Here is a 25,035-nt window from a genome sequence, read left to right as displayed (position 1 = left end):
ACATCTATCCGTCGATTAGTTATCAATACCTATATCATACCTATACCTATAGCTACTGCTCGTTCAACTGGAAAGTTAGAGCACATTGCATTGACACAGCAGTGATGTAACGTTAGCTTTACAACTTTCCTGCAATCCTAATTAAAACTCCAGACTTCAAGCCAAGCAAGAGTATTTTATATATATAAATTTTATTTTTCGTCATGAATCAATTTCTTTATATTTTTTGAAGGGCCGCAAGAAGGCTAGCTGGGGGCCGTGGTTGGGAAATGGAAGGACCTAGTTTATTTTTGTCCTTGATGTTTTCGCGGCATATACACCGACTCATGATACACATACACACGATCTGCGCATATGCATGCCACTGTCCTAGATAGTGGATATGAGATACATTTGATGACAACTCTATGGGTACAATCGTTAAAAGGTTAAGAAACACTGCTATGAGATAAATTTATAACTCGTAATGAGACGTCCTGATCGACGGGTATATAATGCGTTTATAGCACTATATTGAATTGGATTTATACTCTAATTTGAAAATTATATTTCGCCCGGGGTTACCAGGCGAGTCTGGATTTGTCTTGAGCGGATGAAAATAGCAGATCAGCTGATCATGATTATTATGATAATAATAATAATAATAATAATTGATTACGCATGTGGAATAAGGAACCGACGGCTTCATTCCGACCAGTTGTTTTGTTCGATATGACATTTACTATTATTGATGCTAATTCTTTTTGGACATGCTTCTCAGTCGGCGTCATTTTATTTATGTAATGAAAGTCTATTAGCTTGAGGACATAACTGCAATATTTCGAACGTAGTGCGGGCAGCCGGACACCATGCTGCAACGCGGCTCTTCAGAATGGCGCTCGGAGACTTTGCGGAGAGGGTACTCCCTACAGGTAAGTGATCAAAGCTGTTTGGATATCCTTTGTTCAGAAAACCAGCTATATATTTCTTCCTTTCATACTCTCTCTCTCCAGTGTCTCAGACACGCGGCACCGTGGTCGGTTCGTGCGACCCGCGGTTCGCGACCCCTGCTGTTGATGTTTTAGTGATCATAGCGTTTCGACTATACTTTGGTCATTTAACACCAGGCCAAAATTCTGCATTATGATTCCTGAGCTGCCGACTATTAGCACAGCCCACTTTCGTCCTAGACTTTGTAATACACCGCTTACGCGGGCCGGATGGCGAGAAGGGGCTGAGGTATAAGCCTCGGACAGGATACGATAGGATTTAGGGAGACCCCGGCTCTATCTTCTTTGTAACGGAAGGCCTCAATATGATCAATGACATTTCAGGTGTGATGGAGCGTTGTGAATGTGGCATTAAATTTTGCAAAAGAAATTGAATTTGTCATTATCGTCAGTCTTTCTCCATGCACTTGGTGTTAATCTGAATGGCGCCGAGGGGGTATAAACGTTGAAGACATGTGTATAATAGTACTTTCACCACATCAATCACCCTGAATAGGGCTATAGCATATAGCATATTATTGTATATTATATGGTGCCGTAAGTTTGCTCTCAATTAAGTTGGTAATTATTCCGAAAAATATCCAATGTTATCATGGAGCACGAGCTGGAACTTGCGATATCACAAGTATTAGGAAGTTCAACTTTTGCATTTAGGCTAATCCTCAGGGGTCTTGGTTGAGGCTTCGGGTCCCCGCCGCCCGGCAGATTCCATTCTTTCTGTTGATATTGTCCCACTCGGCGAGTACGCAGTAACTTAAGGTAGTGAAGTCTTCGTCGCACTTTGCGACTTGGTCTACTCTGTTTACTGCCTATACTGCGCAGCTCGTCCAAGCTGTACGTAATCATTACAAGCAATCAGCTAGCGGAGCGAGAAATACACGTCTGCACTCGGCGACTGACTATGGCGACTATGCTAGGCTTACCATATTTTGGAAATCTAAAAAGAGGACACTTTTTCAGAAATTTGAGACTTGCAAAACCGGAGAAGATTTCTCAAAAACCGGTGAATTTTTCCCACTTTATTATCGGTTGAAAAAAAGGTCATCTTTTCCGCTCGGAGCTCAAAATACCGTTTTTCTTTCCGCATTGTTAGATGGATGACTAAAAAAAATAAAAAAAAATAAAAAAAAAAGAGGAGAAAATCTCAAAAAAGAGGACAAAAGGGCGTCCTCCGAGGACACTTTCAAAAAAGTCAAAAAGAGGACAAATCCTCTTAAAAGAGGACGTATGGTAACCCTAGATCAGTGGTCGGGAACCTTTTTAGTCCGAAGAGCCATATTGGCCCAATTTTTTCCATTTTAACTCCCAAAGAGCCATACACGTCGATCAACTGTTACGTCACAATTGAAAATTTGTGACGTCATGGTAGCACATGGGATTCGTCGTGTGCGCCTCATTTTCTCTGTAAAAAAAATCGTACTAATCATGCTATTAACCGTATTCAAGCATGCGAAATTTGAGTTAAGAGAACGTAGCTTATTGCGACAACCCATGATCACATCCGTAAATGGAGCCAACAATGATCACTACAGACGTATATGCCCAATGTAAGGTGTGATACATCAGTGACATGGTGTCGGGGGAGGCAAGCGAGGCAGCTCGTCACCTGTCGCTACGATGAGTGAACGAAAATTGTGAAAATTTCAATTACTATTGGTATTTTCTATCGATGTTTATGAATGACTGAATTTTGAACATTTTCCTCCCAAAATTAGGCGACTTGCATATTTATTATTCGAAAATACAGCTCGATGCGATAGGTAAGGCACAGACAGGCGAAACTTCGCCATTGATGCCGCAATTTATCGTAAATAGCTTAGAATTTATAATAACTGATGTGAACTGAATGTAACTGTTGCACTGATTCCGAAAATCTAAATACTGATCGACTTCTCAATTCTGAAAGTATTTGGCAAGAACATGACGTTGCGCTCTACATGCCTATATTTATCGCTGGTGTCACAAAGCGACGTACCAATCAAGAACGTGGATAGCTATGGCGTTGTTTGTAATTGTGAATGTCACTTCCACGGCAGTTCATTTCGCGCCATAGATCAGGAAAACGGTGCGTATATATATTTGATAACTACGTTGTCATTTATGGGCATCACCATGTCTGCTATTCTCTTTGATCAATCAACGTATCGTGCAATCCAAGATTTCGAGTCGGGTACATCGAATTAGCGAGTGATATTGGTCGCCGGCGCGACAGTAACTTCAATTTGGGGATTTTGAAAAGGGCTGTCCGAGCCCCTAACCCTGAAGACGGCATTGTCGTTACCTCTCAAAGACATGTTTATACGCTCACGAGAATAATTATTGTGGTCGTGATGAAGTTTTATTAACAAGTTGCTGCAATATTAATCAATTCAGTAACAAAAAATATTTATTTGGCAAAGAGCCATATCTTATACCCAAAAGAGCCATATATGGCTCGCGAGCCATAGGTTCCCGACCGCTGCCCTAGACTATACCTTTTTTTTATTTTATCTAATTGAAAAGTCGATATATATATAAGTATTAGTAAATATTGGGTATTGGATGTTGGTGCATAGGTGTTGGAGGCGATTTCATAGGTGGTGAAACGTTCTCGTGAGATAAATTAAAAGGACTTTAGTATTTGCGATAAATAAAATAAAAGTACCGTTATAAGCATTGTTTAGCATGAGCAAATGACGTATGTAAAAGACGCACAGTAATCCCAATTCTCATGTCGAATCATTTAAAAGTTGTTATCATGATAACTTAACCCAAAAGAGCGATGCGCTATGTAGATCTTCCATCTTCAATCATAACATCCTCAACTCTAATAAGTCATTTATTTGCATACCCCAAACCACACTCTGGCAACGTATGCGCTTGTTTCTCGTGTTTATTGCTGTAATCACCGCATCGTAATTGCTAGTTCCATCTGGGTTGAATTCCATTCTTTGCAGCGTATTGGCTGTGGAATACTTGCAATTCCTGCATCATATGACGTAATCAATTGCTCTGTAATCTCAGTAGTGTAAATATTTGGTGTGGCAACAATTCAAATAATGGTGCTATACAGTATACATACATCATTTCCGTTACGAATGGAACATCTGCTGGCAAATTAAATTTTGGAGTGAAGCTCGGGTAGCTTCTTGGTAACATAAACGTTAAGGCGGATATTCACATTAGGCCTACCCTATATTGTAGATACCAGATTCCATGAGACAGTTATGTAGAATTTGACTTAAAAAATGATCGATGCGCCTCGTTTTTATGGGGAAAATTATTGATCGATATATTTATGAGATTTCTGGTTTAGGCTGTAACAGTGTACCATGTCCTTTTTCTGTTGTGGAAGCTGTTCTATCAAACATGTTCGGCGGTAGGTTTATCATATAGCTTGCTGATGCTGCTTTAGCTGCTATAATAAATCATAGCCCCGCAGTTTCACAACACAGCATCGCTGGCTCGACGCAGCGGGGCTTAGTCATATGCTACTCACAATTTGACAACAGGGCAACGTTATTAATCAAAGTGCGACAATTAACAGAGGGGCAGGACATTTATAGATTTAAGAATGACTTGCTATGTGAGAAAACCGAGTGTCTTCTCGCACTCGTGGTACAGGTAGTAAAACTCCGAAAATAAATCAGGATATAGTTTTTAGTTTTATGAACATCCGCAACGTTAATCGTTACTTCGAAATATGTGCTCACCAAATAGCCCACATTATAAGACTTGATGGCGTAGGCTGTATATAATAGAGGTGGTTTTGAGGAACTGTGGATATTGTCAACAGTGTTAACGGAGGGTATTTCCTGTGTGGTAGAGCTATTCAGCCAGCTCAGGCAGCATTGACATATCACAGTTCTGCACACGTTCAGTTCAGTGCGATTATTTCTAGTACATGCTCACTCTATCGTCAATGATCATTTTCGGTATCAACCGGTCGACATCAAGCCATGGATATGCGTCAGGACGACAGATTTACTTACTGGCTACAATGTGAAAGAAAAACAAGCCGTCACGACTATACAACACGACGCTTCTAACAATCGCAGTTTACTAGTTCCATGGGATATGAAATTGATAAGGCTGTATGGTGATCGGGAAGTCGATTCTTGTTGGCGCCCGACGATAAATCACAGTCTTGCTTCGTTTCAGTAGCTATAATTAGATTGTCATTCGATGCAAGGTAAAATATCAGCCAAATAGAAAGCAGCGATGAGCTGTGGTATAGTTACGGGAATGACACAGTCTATCTGAAGGCGCTACGCAAGTCGCATGTATATAGGTCAGCATTGAGCAAGTAATATTACAAAATGTTAGTTTAGTGTGTCAGTCAGTGGATGTGGTCCGCAAGCTATAGTCAAACTGCAAGGGAAATTTGACTAAAATTATTATGCGCGACTCGGCGGATACAGGTACTGCAGACGATATGCAATGCTCATTGCTCATGCTTATATGTGATCCAAATTGATGACGTCGAGGGCTGAGCACAATAATTCGATCCAAGTTGAGTATAAATCGTATTGATTCGATCCGAGTCGAGTACGAGTAGGCGTAGGAGCCTCGAAACCTCGATTGCGGCCGCATCGTAACAGGGGTCGGCAACCTTTCGCATGCAACAAGCCAAAATATTTTTTTTTAATGTCAAAATGTTACAAACTGGCTTGGCTCATTTTATTTCAATGTTTTATCGCGCCAATCATTTTGGCAGCGCACACAGCGCACGGAGTCGCATGTTACCCTAAACGTGTGTCTCGTAGCGGGAAAATACCCATTTCCTAGCGCCAAAATGCTGGTTCATATATAATACTCGCGCTCTCACAGGCTGCATATATAGTGCGCACGCCTAGACTAAAGCATTCAAACGGTTTCATACAACATTAGGTTACCGTATATATATTTTGTGGGTTTCCCAAAATCAAGAATTTAGGTCACGGTAAATCGCTCGAAACGCGAAAAAATGTTCGAGATAACTAAAATCTGCCCCAAAAGACTCTTATTTTATGTTGATTTACAAACAATTTTAGGTCTTCTACGAGCTTTTTCCATTTCGAAATGTTACATATTTTGCAATAAACATGGTTATGATATGTCGTGTTCGTCCTATCATTTGGCTTGTCATGAAAAATCATCTCGCGTGCCAGGGCTTGCCGACCCCGCATCATGACATCTAATTCTAAATACTTACCACCATAAGGCCACGGCTATTGATGCAGACAATATTTCTGTGATGAACCAGGCGCATGGTTGCAAAACGCAATGAATTGATCCTGGTAGGAAGTACAAATATATCATTATTATTAGTTGTATTTGAACTTTCCAAGTCGTTATTATTGTTATGACGTCATAATCTATGACTCGACTCGAATCTTAGGCCATCCTACCACTTGACAGGTAATCGAATCAGTCTTGTACCCGATTTTGTCCGCCTGGTGTATATCCACAATCGAGCACAAGTTGAGTAACATTCGGTGACATTTCGAAATAATGTATATAGTCATCTCACATGCGGAAATTCCGAGATTGCGAGGCCTATACCACACAAATAGATGAGACGGAATGCGTACTCGAGTACCGAACAGATCCTTGTCGAAGTGCAGGTCATTGTATGTGTGTGTCATTGGATAGTTCGTCGCTAAATGGACCAGGGATATCTAGATATCTATGATATGGTCACGGACACATATATTCGGTAGACCTGCAGTTCGCTTCAGAAAACTTATTGCAGTTGTATTGATACGGATGGTGTCGAGCGTAGAACATTTCAATCGAATGTCATACACTTCGATCAGTCAACATTCACCAGTATGCGACAGAGGTGATAATAGAATGTATTATTCAAGGAATATGCTGCTTGGGTTCCATTCTTGCACTTTAATCAGCGCACAGTGGCACAGTGACAAGTGTAGGGTATGATATGTTTATTTTGAAGATGGGGGAAAATGACAGACCGTAAGGAAGTAACACATTCTAACAGATAACATGGGCTATGGACTCTATCGAATATGATACAGATAGTGGGACATATATGAGTGTTTCACTTTCAAGAAGACTCGTGTTGGAAATTTGAGTAAAGCAGCTGCGAACCTCAATACACGGTAGCCGGCATCATAGGGTCATTTCTGGCGATATCAGGTTGATTTGAATTATCGCGAGTGTGTGATATTGCCCAGTTTATCACCAAGCAATGTATTATTACTTTCGTTTTACTAAACAGTCTACTCTATCGCCTACTCTATGGTGGTATCGACATGCGTTGCCAGCATGTGTTCATTAGTAATCTCGCATCCTTCGAAATGCTGCCGCTTTCCGTTACAATATAACTTGGAATGCAGTGAGTTAATAGCCGACTTGACTAATAAAATAATCTCGCGCATGTGTGAATCCAATCGATACCCGGTCCATCCGTCTATAATCCATATTTGCAACGGAACTGTTTATACTGCATTCCATGAACATATAGCGGAGTGTTGTTGTTGTTGTTTATGAAACAAAAAGATGTGGCGTTTATTACGCAACTCTAGTGGGGTTACGAGTTGTGACTTTTGTGATAACGAATGTGCAGAGGTCATTGTATTCTACCACCGTCAGATCCACTCATTCTTTCAAATTTGTGGCTTGTACCCAACTGATAAAGTCTAAAGACAATTCGTTCGAAAAATAACAAAATAATAGCATTATCCCAATTCAATGCTCTTGAATTTTTCTCACTGTATCCTTCCGCATCATCTCATTTACGTTCTTGTCAGAACGCTGGTTATGCGGTATAGACACTGATATTCCAATGATCGTTTCTACATTTCTATTATAGCGTGGTTTACCGGTAGTAGATAATGTATCCTATCATCTGATTATCATGCAGGCTACCCAGCCATTCTCTAGAGCTGGATCCATGCGACTGCATGGATTTCGACAAAAACGCGCTTTACGGGGAGGCGGGCTGCGCAACGCCGAAGTGAATTATCTGAAGTACGCTGCAGAAGGCAATTTAGAGGTTAGTGTGGGAATACGGACGTAACAGTTTTTGCCCTCTAACGTGTAGTGTATCACAAAACTGCCAATTTTTTTAAATTACAGATCACGACCATACGATTTTCCGTCCCCTATATGCGATCAAAAACATAATGAGTACTTATTTGAAGTTGGGTTCGTCCTGTGCGTGCGATTATAATATGCAGCCACCCGTTAATTATCATGGTATTTTATAGAAAAATACAGTATGGACATTGGTCATGGTCAGTCAGCAGTCTTACGCGATTGTTTTCATCGCGTATCGATACTTTGTTAATATAAATGTGATGGAAATGTGACAACTATAACTTCTGATTCACGTTTCCCGTGACAAAGTGCCTGGTACTGATATGCATAATTGCATTCAAAGACAGAAACTGCGTGCTACTGGATGATATTTTTGAAGCTCTACGGTTAAATAGCCTTCATTTTCATTGCAGAATTGTCTACTTCTTTTTTCATCGGTTGAATGGAATAGGAATAGGACGTTGCCCTTGATGTTTTTGCGGCATTTACACAGACTGATGTATACACACGACTTGTACATATGCAATGTGCATAGCACGAGTACAGTATGTGCAATTGTGCATCTGCCCTGTAAGGCTTTTTAAGTCTTGCGCCACCCATCCATGCTATCCCAGTAATGCTGAGCGCCAATCGGGGAACCCATACATACCAGTGTTTTTAATCGGGTCTTTGGTCTTACCTGGCATGGGACTGAACCCGCGCCGGACGATCCACAATCACGAATTCTTGTCGAATGGACTATGGCATGTCAATGTCATATGTATGCGTTCATTCTAGATCATATAATCCATCTGCGAATTCGTAAGCAATTTTCCATATTCAGATGGTCAAGCGAATATTCAAGAAGTACAGCAGCGACAAACTGAACCGCAACTGCACCGATTACTTCGACAGAACTGCCCTGACGCACGCCGTCACGAACAGACACGAAGACATGATCGAATATTTGCTAGATATCGGGGTGAGTATCGCTCGAAACAGACGTCTGCTTATTTTCAGAACGTTGCTATCACGACCGATATGGTCGTCGATCAGTCGCAAGTCTTGCGTTGAGACGGAAGTAAAATTACTGATGTCCTGGTTTCGCATCATCAATCACGGTTTAGCGCAGCTTGTTATATAACGTCGAAATCTTTCCCATTATTGTTTTAGGCTGCTTTTTAATTAATCGAATATCCATCCATCGAACTTAAGAACCAATTTTGTATTAGATTACGTAAGATTGCGGATATTCTCATATACACTGTGAATTGCCATATACTCGCAGGATATGGTCAGCATACTTAATGACTGATCATTGATCGATGATCATGTCAATGGTCAATGCACTGTGACCTATACTATCTTCATTTACTTTTCATTCAGTGTCCAGTGCATATGCCTCCTCTTTACATCGCCTAGGCCAAGGTAGGTCTCTGATTCCAAAGACTACTCCAAGTCGTTTCGACACTTTCCTATCTGTTCATTGTATCGCAATTTTTGTGGTGTATTGAATTGATGAAAATTGCTAATAAACCGAACTGACCAATGACCACATTGACCAGTATTTTAGTTGCAGCCTTGCCATCGTCTGTTTGTCAGTCTCTAACGACACTTGAGTTACTGCAAAATGGAATAAGCGCCAACGATCTGAATAAGACCCGATGTAACATATATTGGCAAGAAGTATGATCCGACTTAACCTTGCGTCAGCTGTAGCAGAGTTTGCGCACGGTAAAATTCGTACGTTTTATAGGCGCATGAACTTAGGGTATTGCTCGCGATTCGAATATAAATACGCCGAACGATGTGAGTGTATAGATCGTGCATTTGCAGATCGTACGTATATAAACGCATGTACTATAGACGTATCGATGTTCCGCACAAGTGAGGCAACCAGAAATGACTTTTGTGATAGGTGGAGCTGACTGAGTCACTGTTCTACGCCATTGATATCGAGTACACGGAAGCGGTTGAATACATTCTGAAAAGCGAAAACTCGCGAGGAAAGCACGAGGAGATGCTTATCACAAAAGAAGAGTCCATCTTCCCGAGGTTTCTGAGTCCAATCATGCTGGCGGCGCACAAGAATAATTTCGAGATTTTGGAAATTCTTTACAGGTCTGTTTGAGGCAACGTATGTCTTAAGTAATCGCTATACATTTCTGCGCGTCAGGTGCAATCTACTTGCTTCTTTGTTGACATAACAAATAGTTCTAATACGGTGAAGGGCCTATATAGAGTGATCAAAGTTGAGGATGTCCGGAATTGGATTTTACATATATTTATAGTCCAAGAAATCCCATATAGCGAGTTTGTAAAGATGTCGATGTCTTCTGATTCATCCGTGTAATGAAATTTGATTCCTTTTTGTGGGCTTGACGCAATAGAATCCCGCAACGCTTCAGAATTTTTTGCGTTTTGCGACCGGTCATGGTCAGGTCATGCCTATATTGAACTATACGACTGCTGCGTGGATTATCGGTATCTCTTAACCTTCCAAATATCGGATGTCAAATGTGACTTCAAGTCTGCGGATAATTAGCTTGATAATAAGTGGAATCGGCAGATCTTTGACGTTTCTAATATGTTCACTAGGGATGTTCAACAAAAGCTTTTTTCCCAACCTTGCTGACTAGGTGATTAAATCGTTAGATTGCCTGAAAAAACGATGCAAACGAAAATTGAATTCATTTCAAACGGTAATTGCGGAGTTCTCACAGTTTGAAAATTTGGAATTTACTAAAAAAAGCCAGCAAATTTTTTTTTCGAATTTTCTGTCAACCCCATGAAATTGTTGAGTTGTCTTCTAAAACAATGTAAAACAAATTTGAGTCAATTCCAGCCTGTAGAAGTAGAGTTATTTGAGTTTTTCTTTATTTATTAATTCTGGGATTATCCTTGATTGGTGGATCATCCAAGAATTATCATCGAAAAACTCAAATACCTCCGCTGCTACAGGTTGGAATTGACTCAATTTGCATCGTTTTTGAAGACAAATCAATAATTTCATGGGGTTGACAGAAAAATTCGAAAAAATATGGCATTTTTAGTAAATTCAAAATTTTCTAACTGTAAGAATTCCGCAATTACCGGTTGGAATGAATTCAAATTTGTGTGCCTCGTTTTTTAAGGCAACCTAACGATTTAATCACCTCGTCAGCAAGATCAAGGAAATTTTTTTTGAACAGCATTGATGTTCACCCACTCCTGACACACAGTATACAATGCTGTGCACAAGACACAATGCCATGTAATGAATATACAATGCAATGTAGAAGACGTAATATGATGTCATAGACACATAGGAGGATGTCGAAAAGATTATGCCCGGTTCATCTATCTAATATCCACTTCCTTCAACGGATATAACAGTATAAGTACATTAACAGTATCCACTACGGATCATATGTATTAAACCTTTGTTGTCTGGCCAAAAATACCAATATTTTGTTGTTGTTGTTTTGGTATTCGTGGTGTTTCGACTATATTGGTCATATTACACCTGATCTATATTAATTATAATGATTCTTGATATGCCGACGTTTAGGGCCGCCCACTTTCGTTCAGGGCTTTTGTAAGACACCACTTACACTGATCTATGTCTGTTAATATAATACATCATTGCTTAAAGATCACAACCATTCCAAGTCATAATGATCCACGCAATGTATCCTACCCAGCGCTAGCGGCATTGTAGATTTCGAATACATCTGTCATAGATTCCGCCACAATTTTACAGAACTCATTTGTGCGAAGAACGTCTTCATCTTCGAGTTTCTCTATTTGGCACTGGGACAAACGTACGGCTATTATCCTTATTGAAACAGGGACAAATGTCTCGTTGAAATAAATTACTTTTATATTTCTATTCCAAATATTTTCGGTTAAATTTTGAGTTTCGCCTTGTCATCAAATTCTGAAAGCTTTATAATGTGTGTCGCAAGTGGGAAAAGGTTGTCGACGCACTATGCCTAACGTAGCGTACACTTTCTAATCATCCCTTCCTTCTGCTGTTGTACAGAAAGGTTCGATCAAACGTTAGACAACTACCACACCAATTAAGCGTTTCCCTCCCGAGTGTACATTGGTCGTGGAGTTATAGTGGCGTCACAATGAAATAGGTTGTATATGTCCCAGAAACTCCTCCGCAAATAAACGTTTATCTTGACAAATCATACAGAACGTTACAATGAATTGTTGTTCGGGATAATCTCGCTACTAGAATCTCGCAAACTTCAATTTCTCTGATAGACATACGCCATCATAAAAAAGCAATAGCTAGCAATAGTTTCTCGACCCATGGGCACAAGAACACAAGGCAAACACAACACAAAATATTCCATGCTTCCGTGTATTGTATATCTATATGTAATATCGCAAGGAAAACTAATTATATACAGTTTTAGCTCTTTCGCCATCACGACTGCTTTTAAAACATCATTGATGGTAGATATATTCCTTCGTAAACCTGAGTCGAATCAAAATTACAGCGGTTAATTTCTCGCCTGCACTACTTACCTGAAAAATACCGGGCATCCAGTTGATCGCATTGAAATACCAATCGACAAATTGGGATTGTGGTGGGATAATGACGCCGGCCCTCGCTTTGATGTAGCTACCACCGATATTTTGTAACATCAATCGCAAACGATTTCGAAACAGAAAACACAGAAAGATTGAGTTAACGCTACGTGGGAACCGTACGGTGTCATCGTATTGAGAGTAAAGTGTATATTACACTTTACATAACAGTCAATCGATCGTTCTCATGTCGGCCTGTATAGACAAAACTATTAAAGATGATTTTCAAGGCGAATATCACCGGATCAAGTGCTACGCTCATGGTTAATATCCGTTTGTTTTCCGTGAAATCTTTTCGTTGGCATTAGCGTGTTGCACTTACGGTAGTACATCTATGTAGGCTGCTGGTGAACGCGGAAGCTCAATGCATGTCTGTTATGTCAAAGGCTTAATTCATGGTATACCATAATCCAAGTATTACTGGTGACATTGGTAATTGAACGCAGTAACATAACATGGCAAGATAATCGTAACAATGTCGACGCAGCTTTTACATTTTGATGACTCATTCTTTGCATCGACCCACAGCATTGACGATGTTTCGTGAACCGATTTTGCGCAACAGCTCGGCCTGACTAATGCTGTCACCGCGAGAAATTCTATGCTCTTGACAATGTGACATTATGCGTAATGCTCGGTGGCATTGTATCCCTATTTCCGAATCTCAAGTGGTCAGAGGTTGTATAGAAAATGAAAGACTGTCTACCAGTATGGAGGTGCGCTTTCTTATTCGCGTGATTATTCGGTTCAATAGTCGCTAAGTGCGGGATATATTTACCGTTTCCTTCTCGGCACGTTACCGCTCAGCAAGACAGCTACGCCCGATCCGGGTCTAAACACATTAACAAAATCAAAATTGACTGCTAATTGGCTGCATTTAGATATGAGGATTGAGGAATGTTCGATGGAAGTAATTAGCATTGGCAGTGATTACAAAATCGAGTCTCTGATATTCTCAATATTAACATCGAACATCTTACAGTGACCGTCGTGCTCGGAGAGTACCCTGAGCGAGCGGTATATCGAATTCACTTCAGTCGATAAATTGCAGATAAAATTTCATAAACGATAGCCTCTAAAAAGGCATAAGTTGAAGTTTCGAATGGAAACAGGTCACTTGAGCAGTCAAGCATGATCAGAAATGCGGCCGGCGGTTTTTAGCGATCCAGCTAAGCGCCTGGGTAATCACTATCTTCCATCTGTCTTTTGATAAAGAGGTTTTTACACAAGCCAAAATGAAACACATTCCTTTATTCCTTTGTTACTGTTTCAAGGTTTATTTGTAATTTATTGCCGGTACAACAGCCGTGCTGTACTGGTGACTAAATACGCAATAAACGGCCGTATCGATACATACGAAATGAGGATATAATGGTCTTGCCTGACTGACACATTCCTTAGCAATGTGTTTGATGAAACGCAAACCGAATGAACCAAGGTCATATCATTTTGTTTGCTTTTTAAATCTTTAATCGAAGTTCTTTTTCAAAATCTTTGATTGGATAGTATGTGAAATGTCTATCTCACGCGGAATTGTGCATGGCAAAACCAACGAAATTCATGTTACTTCTCGCATGGCTACAGCGCGACTCCAAAGCATACGCGAAAAGTTACGGACCAACCGCTAAATTAACTTGGGGATTTTAACAAGATCTCGTTAACTTAAGCATGCGGGGAATTGTTGAAGTTCAATAACTTTTAATCCCTTTTCTATTAGCAAACCCGCAAATTGGTTCGATACACGATACAATGCTAGCTCGCAGCAACATAACCGCTACCTAACCCAAAATATTACTTTTAACATCCGCGTGCAAAAATGCAAATGCATGGCAATTCAGTAGGCCTACACGAGTCTACATTCTACAGCTGGAAGTAATGTAGTGGTGGTTACGGAATTCACCTTATATGGTATGAGACGTGAACCGTATACTCGTGAAAAATGAACAGGAATTTCATCATCGTTGTCCATTATTTTATAGATCGCTCATTGTTTGTTGCTAAATAGATACATAAATTGAAAGTCCGGACAGGTTACGAACCATTAACGAATTGACTGAGAGCTTCATTCCAACGCTGTACCAATTGAATAGTTCCGATTTCAATTTTTACAAAAGCTCAGCTTACTTGTCACTGACTTGACTTCATATATTTCTTTCATTCCCATTACTATATGGCTGCTATTACGAAAGCATTCCGCACGCATCATGTATGGCGCGTAATAATTCGAGAAGGAGCAATTTTAATCTTCAACAATTCTGCGATGAAATTGATATTGATTCTTCGTGTGAATGCCTGCGCCTTCTAATTGCAGATCTGATCATAGATACCATATCAGTTGTCAAGAATACATTGTATTCATATGCAAACATTCATATGAGCAACACAACGTCGAAGAAATATCTTTTGTAGGCAATATAGCAGCAACCATTCCAATGTTACTATAGATCAATGAAGTTGCAGTCATGTGGCATAGTAAACTCTTTACCAAACTCGGTGATATTGTTGTCAATATCTTAAGTTTAATGATGTAAATATTTTTCATGTGACTATTGTTATTAATACTGCTTGCGCTGGCTATTTATTTCATACTTTTACAAATAGGATGTTTATCGCAATTGCCATCGCGACCTGGTAACTTTCCAGTTCGTTTTAGTCACAGCAGGCGTACACGGTAGATACAAATTGCCGCGAAGACTATATCACGTAGAATTAGTTTAGTACCTATATTGGTATCACGGGCAACAAAAAGTGACGTACGTTCCATTGAGGAAGATGCGTCATCGTCCACTAATGTCGTTCTATCATTTGTCGATAATCACTTTATACAAGATGAGCCTTTATACCCTGACATGCAACGCTAATGACTTTTCTATAGTGAGATTCTCGTCGTGATGTCATGTATTGGCTGATTCTAGGTTAAGATGTCGATCAAGGCTTAACAAAACTTCTTATTTTGCAGTTATGGTCACAGGCTGAGAGACCTATCTATCAACGCAGCAAATAAATGGGATGAAATAAGACTGAAATGGCTTTACTATAAAGGTATCATATGCAATTAGCAGTTGTTATGAGTTGATATTACTAACACTTGGCGTGAAATAGCCAGGGCAAGCCAGGCGTTCATGATATTGATGTGGAATAAAGAAAGAGTCGATCCTCTCAACGAAGCTATTGACTTCTACGGCATTCTAATTGAAGAAGGCATACGGGCGAGAGAGGTGAATTATGCCAATTCTATTGTGATAAAATATTCCTTACTTAATTTTGAGGGAGGTTAGTCTATCGGCTTCTTTCTGAAGCTTTGCTAATGCGGAAGCTCTTGTGTTTCCACATCAAGCAATATCCCATTCTGCTTTAGTCATTATATTGACACAGAGAGAGCTTTACTATGGACTGGAAAAATCCGCGCTTGTTCCAGCCTTTGGTTTTAACTTCGCCATTGATTGTTTTTATTGTAAGTTACCCCGGTATCCTGCCGATTATAACTGGCGTTCACTTGCATTTTACACTATGAAAATATTTAGCAGTCGTATCAACCCAAATTATTACATCGATCACTTCATTGTACGGAACAGACGCAGATAATACACAGACACTGTGCAGTGTGAACTAGGCTAAGATATGGCTTCGTCCTCTCATTTTCATTCACTCAGCCTCATCAATCTCTTACAGGTCCGGGAAAATTTGAAGCAGCTTGCCAGTCAATGTGAGGACTTCGCCATAGCATTGCTCGATCAAGTAAGCTGCTGCTGCTCTCGTAGTTTCAGTGTATACTTTTTTCGCCTCTAAATGCGAGTGCCGGTATGCTAGTGCTAATAAACATCGATCAACAAATACATCTATTTTTGGATACTGATATTCTATAGCTGATGCAGAATTTAATACGTCATGTCACTTATATCACCATTGTGCGTCGTTATACGGTAACACAATCGGATGTTGTTGCATTACAGCTACGAACCGCCCAAGAGCTTGCAGACCTACTCCGTTTCACCCTCGTCGGAAGGGAACACGGCCAGACGAATCAACTTGTATTCAGCACTATCCCGTCGGTTATTGCGACGTCACCGGGACGTACAGATCAAAATTTCAGCATGCAGATAAGCGAGGAGTCCAATTCGAACGTTGACGAAAACCAGACTAGGCCGAAAGGGCCTTCCATCGAAGTATCAGATTTCTCAAACGGCGGCACGTTAGGTCGCCGTTCTGAATTGGCGATTGAGAACCCGTCTGTCGACCAACACGGAGTCGCCCAGTATATTCGATCTGTCACTGACGCGCAATCCGCTGACACTCTGAAAAGAATAGCAACCCCCGTAACACCAGCCATGAGTTTCAGGGACCTGAGAAACGAAAGCGTTCCCGAGCGCCGACGCCTAGAAACGCAAAGATCCCAAAGTATCGTGCAGGGCACCGAATACGCGAGGCCTATTCATTTCCTAAAGCCCATCGAAAAGGCCGTCGACAACGGAATGGTCCGGCTTGTGACGTGCGAGAACTCTCAGCTCGCGCTGACTTATCTCAAAGACGGTCTGCTGTTTCGAGACGACACGCACTCGATGCAGATGCTCAAGAAATTTCTGATCGGTTTCTTTTTTCCGTTAATAAGCATCGCTTTTTATTTGCACCCCAACAGCAAACTCGGCCTGATCGCTCGGAATCCCACGGCCAAACTGTGGATGGAGGTAATTTGCGCTTTCTATCATCTTTTTTTCGGGGAGAATATGATCAAGGTGCTTTGACTGCAGGTGGCATCTGACCTTGCGCTTATTGGATTGCTGGTGATGAACTTGATATTGTCGGAGACGGGCGTGTTTTCGCCGGAATTATTCTCTCCGATTTTGATCGTCGCGTACTTTTGGATGCCGGGGAAGTTCATCAATCTGTGTTTCCTTACGTATCATCAGCGCCAGCGGGTTTTGATGTCAATCTGGAACTGGAACGATTTCTTTACGATCCTATTTTACACTGCCTTCATAATTTTGCGACTGATAAACGTGAGTTTCAATCGCTTCACGGCGAATTCGGTCAATGCATGATTTTATCTGTAGGTGATGTGTTCCACAGTAGCTACTGCCCGCTTGCGCCTATAGGCTACCAACCCACTAGCACAGGGCTGTCAAACTCAACTTGCGTCGCGGGCCGCACCCGTCAAATGATTACAAAATGTTACCTCAAAATCCATGCCATTCATTTTCATTTGAATATTTTATTATCAAGCCTATTTCCACAATAGTATGTTACATTGTTATCACGCATCGTAATGGTTACACCGTTATTCGCAAACAAAGAAATTGGCAATAATACGATGACTATGGGCGGTTGAATACAGCAATATACCGCTACAACAGTGGCCCTAGCGAGGATAAAAGTTGTCATTCATGCTCCATTTGTTTTAGCCTACACTGGCGCCAACCCATTGCGTTGTGAGGAATAGAAGAGATTTATCTGTAAACGCGGACGTTGGAATTCGCTTCATTATTATTAAACCGCGCACTGTTTTTTTCGAGGTCGAGGACCTTTTGAATTAGACGTGATGCAGCGGTGCGATCACAGATATTTGAATTATATTTCTGTGTAACTCTTTTATTCTCTCCTGCATATAACGCTTTCGCATTGGCGTTTTCGCGTCTGTGATTAACTATCTTTGGGTCCATTTTTCCAGAAAACTCTGAACTCTGAACTGTTATGCACGTTTTGTCCTTATCTCGGAATTGGGTGTCAATGTTAGCGACTTGTTTCTAACTAGAGTGTAACCGCAATACCGTTGTCGGATGGTTATAATGTGGCCTATGAATATCATCTAAATTTGCTGTCGTGAGGTATTATTTAATGGAAGTAATTCCTACCAAAAATCCCAACATTCGTTAGAAATGTGTTGAAAAATACAAGCATTGCATTTTTCAATCTACTCAGAATTACTGCGCGGCCCGGATGAAATCGCCTGGCGGGCCAGATGTTTAAAACCCCTGGACTAGCACTAATCAAGAGCGTAGCAAAATTAGGGGACAGGGGCAATTTATTTATGAGATCAGGAGAACTCATCCCAGGTGAACGCCCCCCCTGATCCGTCAGTCTCACTGAGGGCAATTTCATCGTTATACTCTTTATACATACCATTCATACACACACGGACCGTCCGGACACCCTTTCCGTACCGAACAAGGTCCGGTATTACACGATCGATTTATGAACGAACCCAAATCACTACTATTAATGTTATGAAAAATTAGGTTGCCCGACATATGAGCAATGAACGCGAGACAAAATGGAAAACGATAGTGGAGCATGACACTTCAACATGCGTCACTTCAGCCTGTGATTATATAACCCCAAAACTAACCCTAGACGGAAACATAACGTGAAATTAACCGCAATATATATCCTAAACCCCCAAGCCTTTCCCTATAACCCAAAGCCTAAATTCAACCCTACCCCGTAATTTAATCCACATGCTCTTATGTGTCGCACGCCCAATTGTCGCATACCGAAGTGTCGCATGCTCATTGCTCATATGTCCACTATAGTCCAATATACTGTTTGCGTTCGTGTCCTCTGTTTCGTTTTCTCTCACGCATCAGAAATGTAAGTAGTGTTATCTCTTCATCGAAGCGTCCGTGACGTCGTGGCGTAAATGACTATAAACGTACGCTTCTTCACGATTCCTTATTCTAAAAGTTGGTGTATCAATGCTGCATCCCTGCATCATTTTCTTGCTCTTGCTCTGCAAAGTATAAACGCGTGCATTAGCTAGGACGGAATGCTTATATATTTATATTATATATACATCCAAAGAGTTTCTAGTTGGCTAACCATGTATTCCTGCAATGCCTTCGCTGGTTTTGAATAAAGGACCAAGTTGCACTTGAAGATTATTTCAGTCTAATCAATGACAATTATGCAATGCTAATTTTGCAACAGCATTTCCGTTCTCTATTCGCCGTTGAACGTAAGGTTTTCCATGTTTATCGCATCACGCGTAGTATAGTTCAGTCAAGAATTACGCATCAAAAGTGCGAAACTCTCAGATGCGACAATATAATAGGCATTGTTCATTAACCCTTACGAGGTGGGCGTATCATATATGATATGGCATGTCTCCGACACCGATTTCTCCATGTTGACACGCCCTAGACATCGGGTACTACGTTTTTTAAAAAGCTGAGACTTTTCCGATGTATTTGGTACCTTACTCAAAAATTTTGGTTAGTAAAAATAAACAAAAAATTAAAAATAATATAAAATATGGTTATCACCTAAAACTTCCGGATATTTTCCGAGTGGGAATATTGTCGGAAAATCTGCCAGAACATCAGAAGTCGACATGTACGGTTTTCTGTGTAAATTTTCACCGTTTCAAACATCAAAACGTTTTCTGGAGAGTTTTCTGAGGGGGATTTGTAAATTTTGGTCACGCTTTAGTGATTTTCAAGATCTAGGTCAAGTTCAAGTGCAAATTCAGTCGGCATATGAGTCATAAACAGGTTTACTATGCCTGCAAATGGTTGGATATGACAAAAGAAAGCATATCGCGTTGTTTTATGCCATAAACCGGACTGTAGGGGCCGATTGAGTCTTGATCATGAACTTGACCTTGATGACCACTCACTGACCACGCCCATTTGTAAATTTTATATGTATTTTCCATTTTTCGATATCTGACGAACCGCGCGGTTTACAACTATGGTTGACGGCTTGTTTGAAACCAGGCAACAGTGGCTACGCACTGAAGCATCATATTCCTCTCTCTGACGCCATCCTGAGGGTCAGCCGTGAAAATTGAGAGAGAGAGAGAGATTTTTTTGGGGACTTATTAAAAAACCTCCGACATGTCATGGGGTGTCGATCAAGGGTGGAATCGGTAGAGGGCTATACTCCGCCCACTTTTAAACTGGAACGGCCCAGATTCAAGTCCTGGTGGGGTCACGGTGAGAATTTGAAAAGTGAAGGTCAATTCTGCAAAATATGGCCCCACCTCGTAAGGCTTAATGCATACATCTTTGGTATACTATATATATTCATGCAAACTCTAATCTTTATATCGTAGGACGACTCATATACGCAATGGTCGCCCATCCCGTTATCAGACATAACGATAAGCGTGGTATACATATTGGTTTTCCTGCGACCGCTGGAAATCTTGAGAGTGAACAGGACATTTGGACCACTTCAGGCAAGTCGTGTTCTTATAGCTTCGCGAAAGATCGCACTCGTGCAGCCGCTGATGTGTTCGGCAACGGGTCCAATTATATAGACTAATCATTAAGTAATCGACTACCACTGGGTGTCTATCGTATGTATAGTCGACCAGCCGTAAAATGGATCTACATCGTCTCGTGTAGAAGGTTCTCTTCTCTAGTGATTGACTTTTGACCCAAACTAGTTAGTCCCATCATTGCGCAGTATACGCGTAGTAGAAATCTAGTTATGTATAATAGTGTCTTCCTCCAGTATAAGATTATTCCAAATCACTCGTGTTTTTCACATTTGTGAAGCTGGCTTGTTCACTATCGCTCATCGACGTATCGACTTCAACCTAATCCGCGAATGCTGTTATCGGTGATTGGTGAAACGCTTTTCCTTGTTGGAACGTGTACGTACACTGTACAATGTACAATGTACACGTAAAGTGCATATTACACTCGAGTAACCTAAAACATGTCAAACTAAAATCATAGAAATTAGTGAGACCTGCGGCTCTAAAACTAACCTATCTACAGCCGACCGCGAGCGTAAATCACGATTCCCGACGTCGAGCATACAAAATACTGAACAGGCGACTAAACATTTCGAGATCTTGTATAAATTTCGACTGATATTGGCACCGAATGACAACAGACCATGATCAATCTGACGATGTTGCATCGGAAATGACTGCGCTGCAGAACTTCCGTTTGCAATCCTGTTCGTGTTTGAAACATCTTGGTGCATGCGGCCCATAATGTATAAAGCGGGTGTGAACAGGGAATTATTTCTACGCTGGCTGCACGAGACGCTGTAGATATCGTGAACGGGGCTTGTGGGCGTCCCTCCAGGTGGCTCTCAAGCCGTACAATATATAAATCAGATTGTCCCGCCGTTTGCAGCAAATGCAGCCTATAATTCGAATTCTCTCCCGCAGGTATCAGTGGATCGAATGATGAAGGACGTGTCCAAGTTCTTCCTATTGTTCATAGTTATCTGGTTCGCGTTTTCTAGCGGAGTAAACACTCTCTTTTGGAGGTACAGGGGTGAATGGGACGATGACGCGAAAGAATGCAAATCTCTGAATACCAGTAATGCGGGCGTAAGGGAAATACGGAGCCACCTCTGATTCTCATCGACTGAAAACGCGCTGTTCTTTTCACAGGCTGACTCGAGCTGTTGCTTTGAAAATAAGGACGCCGCGAAATTCAACAAGTTTCTCGTGTCTTTGCAAGTTCACTTCTGGTCGCTGTTCGGTTACAGCGACAACTACGCCGAATGGTTTCAGCTCCAATGCAACAACGGCACGAGCAGATCTGCCACGGCTGTGGTTGGAGAGATTACCTTTGCTCTGTATCATGTCGGGACCGTTCTCGTATTAGTGAACATGCTGATTGCTATCATGAGCGGAACGTTGCAGAAGACCACGGACGAAAGCGATATCCAGTGGCAATTCCATCGCACCAGGGTGAGTTACCTTTTTGCTAGCTGGGTATAGTTCGATTACGGTGTTTTTTTTCGCGTAGGTCTGGATTCGTTTCATCCGTACGGGGTTCTATAGGCCTCCGCCGATGAACTTGGTGCCCAGGCCTAAAGAATTTGTATTTGTCGGAAAGAAGATCATCAGTTTCGCGAAGAAGCTTTGTTGCCGGTTAGTAAGCGTTCTAGATAGTATTTTGGTGTAATCTGTTATCAATGGTCGAATGCTGTTGGTGCGATTTTCGTAACATATATAGACAACACCATATCACGGATGACATAATTTTATATATTCTCGCGATTGAGTTCAGTCGGGCCGTGATGATGTTTGCAATTCTGTATTTTCCGAAATTTAGTTTCGCGGCATCGAATTCCGAAGAATCCGATAAGGTTCAATGATGATATTTCGGGAATTCAACATGTTGTCCAAAATCGCAATCAGTAGAACGCGTCTATTCAGCTATTGAAGCTACCGTTCAAATTATCATATTTGTAAGGGTTGCATTTAAAAAAAATCAATTTAAAAGAAACCCGTTTAAAACATGGCCCTTGTTTGAAACGTGTTTTTATTATTATTTTTTTAGCCATGACGTCACGAATTTTTAATTGTTACGTAATAGTGGATTGATACTGTTGCATGACTCCTTAATAATAACAATTGAAAATATAGGGTCAATATGGCTCCTTTGACGAAAAAGGCTCCCGAGCCGTCTTAAGCGGAAAAACCAGGAAGTGAACTGTTATGTTCATGTTTTTGCTCAAGTTTTCGATATGCAGGTACGAATTTTCGGACCAACTATTTGTAGTCGGGGGCCTTGCGGTCATCTAAAAAAGTTTTATTTACTACATCTTAGGAGAAATTACATGCTGGTGAACTCCCTCCTAATGTGAAATTGGAATATGTCATCGGTATTCAAATATACCAGATACCAGATTTAAGATTCTCGTTTGTTAGGGTTACTAGGTATACCCAGTAACCACTTTGTTGACTCAGCGGAAAATTATCCATTTACCCAAGAAATGAGACGCATATGGGTATTGTAGTTAAGCTTTTCAAGGACAAATTTTATAGGTTTATACTCCTCTTTAATCTTGGTAGAATGACCAATTGATACAGGAGAATGTGTATTTCCGTTGTGCAAAAGTCCAATTTTTAGGCTTGACAAACTGCTTTTATGACTACCAAATATTTCACATCATGTCATGTTAATATTAAGAATAGAATGACTGAGAATGACATGACATGGTCAATTGTTATCTATTTATGCGCAGTATAAAATTAGAAAAAACTGCGTTTTTCTTTTTACCAAGTGAAATATTTAATGGTAAATACAGTAATTTTGTGCTTTTCAGGGGTATAAATATCTTCTGACAAAGGGCCAATCTGACAAAACTAATGTGATAATCGTAATCAGCAACCTCAAAAACCCGAGAAACGGCTCTCAGATGCTCTGCCTATGTTTTTTTTTTCATTTTTTTGACCAGTGTAATGAAAAACGTGTTTCCCGACTGGGGCGATATGTTGTGTACATGTACTATTCAATTGTATATTGAAGTTCTGTACCTCCAAGAAGCTCTTCATGTACAGGTGTATGCTGTGTGTATAGATTCAGAAAACACCATTTGTTTCGTTAAGGTCACATGACTACACACCCGAAGAAGCTAACGGTTCTGGAATGCTATCAATGCATATGTCGAACAAACCCATTTCAATCGAAGAAGTTTCACGCGCCGGCACTCATAGAAATATGGTCGACACCAACTTGAACGACAAGCAGTCGAGGAGAAGCATTGTTTCTTCTATGGAAAGCATGGAAGAAGATTTCGGATCTGGATACGACATGACACTGAGCAAATGCGTGAAACGCTACTTGAAAACCAGGGTACTTCAAAGTGCAGATAACTGTGAACCTGCCTGATAGCGGCGAATAGTTTTGATCGATTTCTGATCGAGTTCATCACAATCATTTCCATCCATCTCACGATCCTATTCTTATTTCCATGTATTCAAAATTTACGCGGTGCAGTGGTGGTGTTGCAAGTGTCCGATAAGAAGCCCCATGATTGTGCAAGCGACTTATGCAAGCGAAGTGAGACTCACGACTTTTGTAAAACGATGTATTAAATTCTGTATCTGCTTTCATAAATATTGCCTTGACTGATTGCATCGTTTTAGCAAGCATAAGAGCATATATTCTTCACGTTTGTCTTAACCTTGTGCCTTTTGACTTGATGTTCCCTTAACTGTTAATCGATAAACACTTATACTGTATCTATATGTAAACGGAAAGAGCTGTAAGTTTCAGTCACTTTTGTTTGAGACGTTAGTGTGGTGACCGTATTCTGGTTATTGCTGCCTAATGCATTTTAAATATTCGAAGCACTGTTCTTATATTATCGTGTTATCATTTACTTTATTCGTGTTGCAGAGGTTTACATTATAACATGTTGGCAAAGGAAATTTGTGAACATTTTCAAACAATAGGTCAAGTTTTAACTTCGAATTTCAGGGATCTTCGATTGTAGAGACTTGGTGGGCAGGGCACACGCTGGTTAGATCCACAGGACGTATCAGAGATGAGAAGGCATGGTAGGACGGTAAGCTGATAATAAAGTAACAGCACAATGTACTACACATCCGAAGTGGAAGGCATGTCGTCACACTTTTTGCGTCATAATTGGTTGTTGAAATTAACCGCAAATGTGTAGGCCAATTCTAAATAGAGGGCCTACACGTGATCTATATATATCACCTCGCATGGTGTATAAGCGCCTAGGCGGATGGCTATGGCGGTAG

General features: G+C 40.7%; 1 protein-coding gene and 1 long non-coding RNA gene across 3 annotated transcripts; one reads left to right on the top strand and one right to left on the bottom strand.

Annotated features, from left to right (window-relative positions):
• Positions 1–386: 386 nt before the first annotated feature.
• On the top strand, positions 387–24,699 carry LOC145449767 (transient receptor potential-gamma protein-like). Of its 2 annotated transcripts, none has more exons than XM_080328189.1 (14): positions 387–911; positions 7,837–7,968; positions 8,836–8,973; positions 9,910–10,112; positions 15,535–15,617; positions 15,678–15,793; positions 16,248–16,313; positions 16,529–17,260; positions 17,324–17,572; positions 20,623–20,748; positions 21,697–21,861; positions 21,925–22,227; positions 22,286–22,410; positions 23,875–24,699. In XM_080328189.1, the coding sequence occupies exons 1-14, from the start codon at positions 849–851 to the stop codon at positions 24,155–24,157; spliced, it is 2,784 nt and encodes a 927-aa protein (XP_080184315.1). In that variant the 5' UTR covers positions 387–848; the 3' UTR covers positions 24,158–24,699. The 2 variants fall into 2 exon arrangements, with proteins under 2 accessions (XP_080184315.1, XP_080184316.1); XM_080328190.1 differs by lacking the exon at positions 387–911 and adding an exon at positions 4,910–7,109.
• Positions 3,795–6,261, bottom strand: LOC145449798 (uncharacterized). The gene is made up of 2 exons (XR_013918353.1): positions 6,163–6,261; positions 3,795–3,953 (listed from the first exon to the last, which is right to left on the bottom strand). It is a non-coding gene; the product is annotated as an uncharacterized LOC145449798 (long non-coding RNA).
• Positions 24,700–25,035: the final 336 nt, after the last annotated feature.

The sequence above is a fragment of the Botryllus schlosseri genome, chromosome 11 (genome assembly GCF_051294905.1).
Source record: "Botryllus schlosseri isolate E-star chromosome 11, Bs_hap1, whole genome shotgun sequence".
In the NCBI taxonomy this organism is placed as follows: domain Eukaryota; kingdom Metazoa; phylum Chordata; class Ascidiacea; order Stolidobranchia; family Styelidae; genus Botryllus; species Botryllus schlosseri.
The sequence above is the reverse complement of the archived record's forward strand: the minus strand, read 5'-3'. Positions and strand labels throughout refer to the sequence as shown.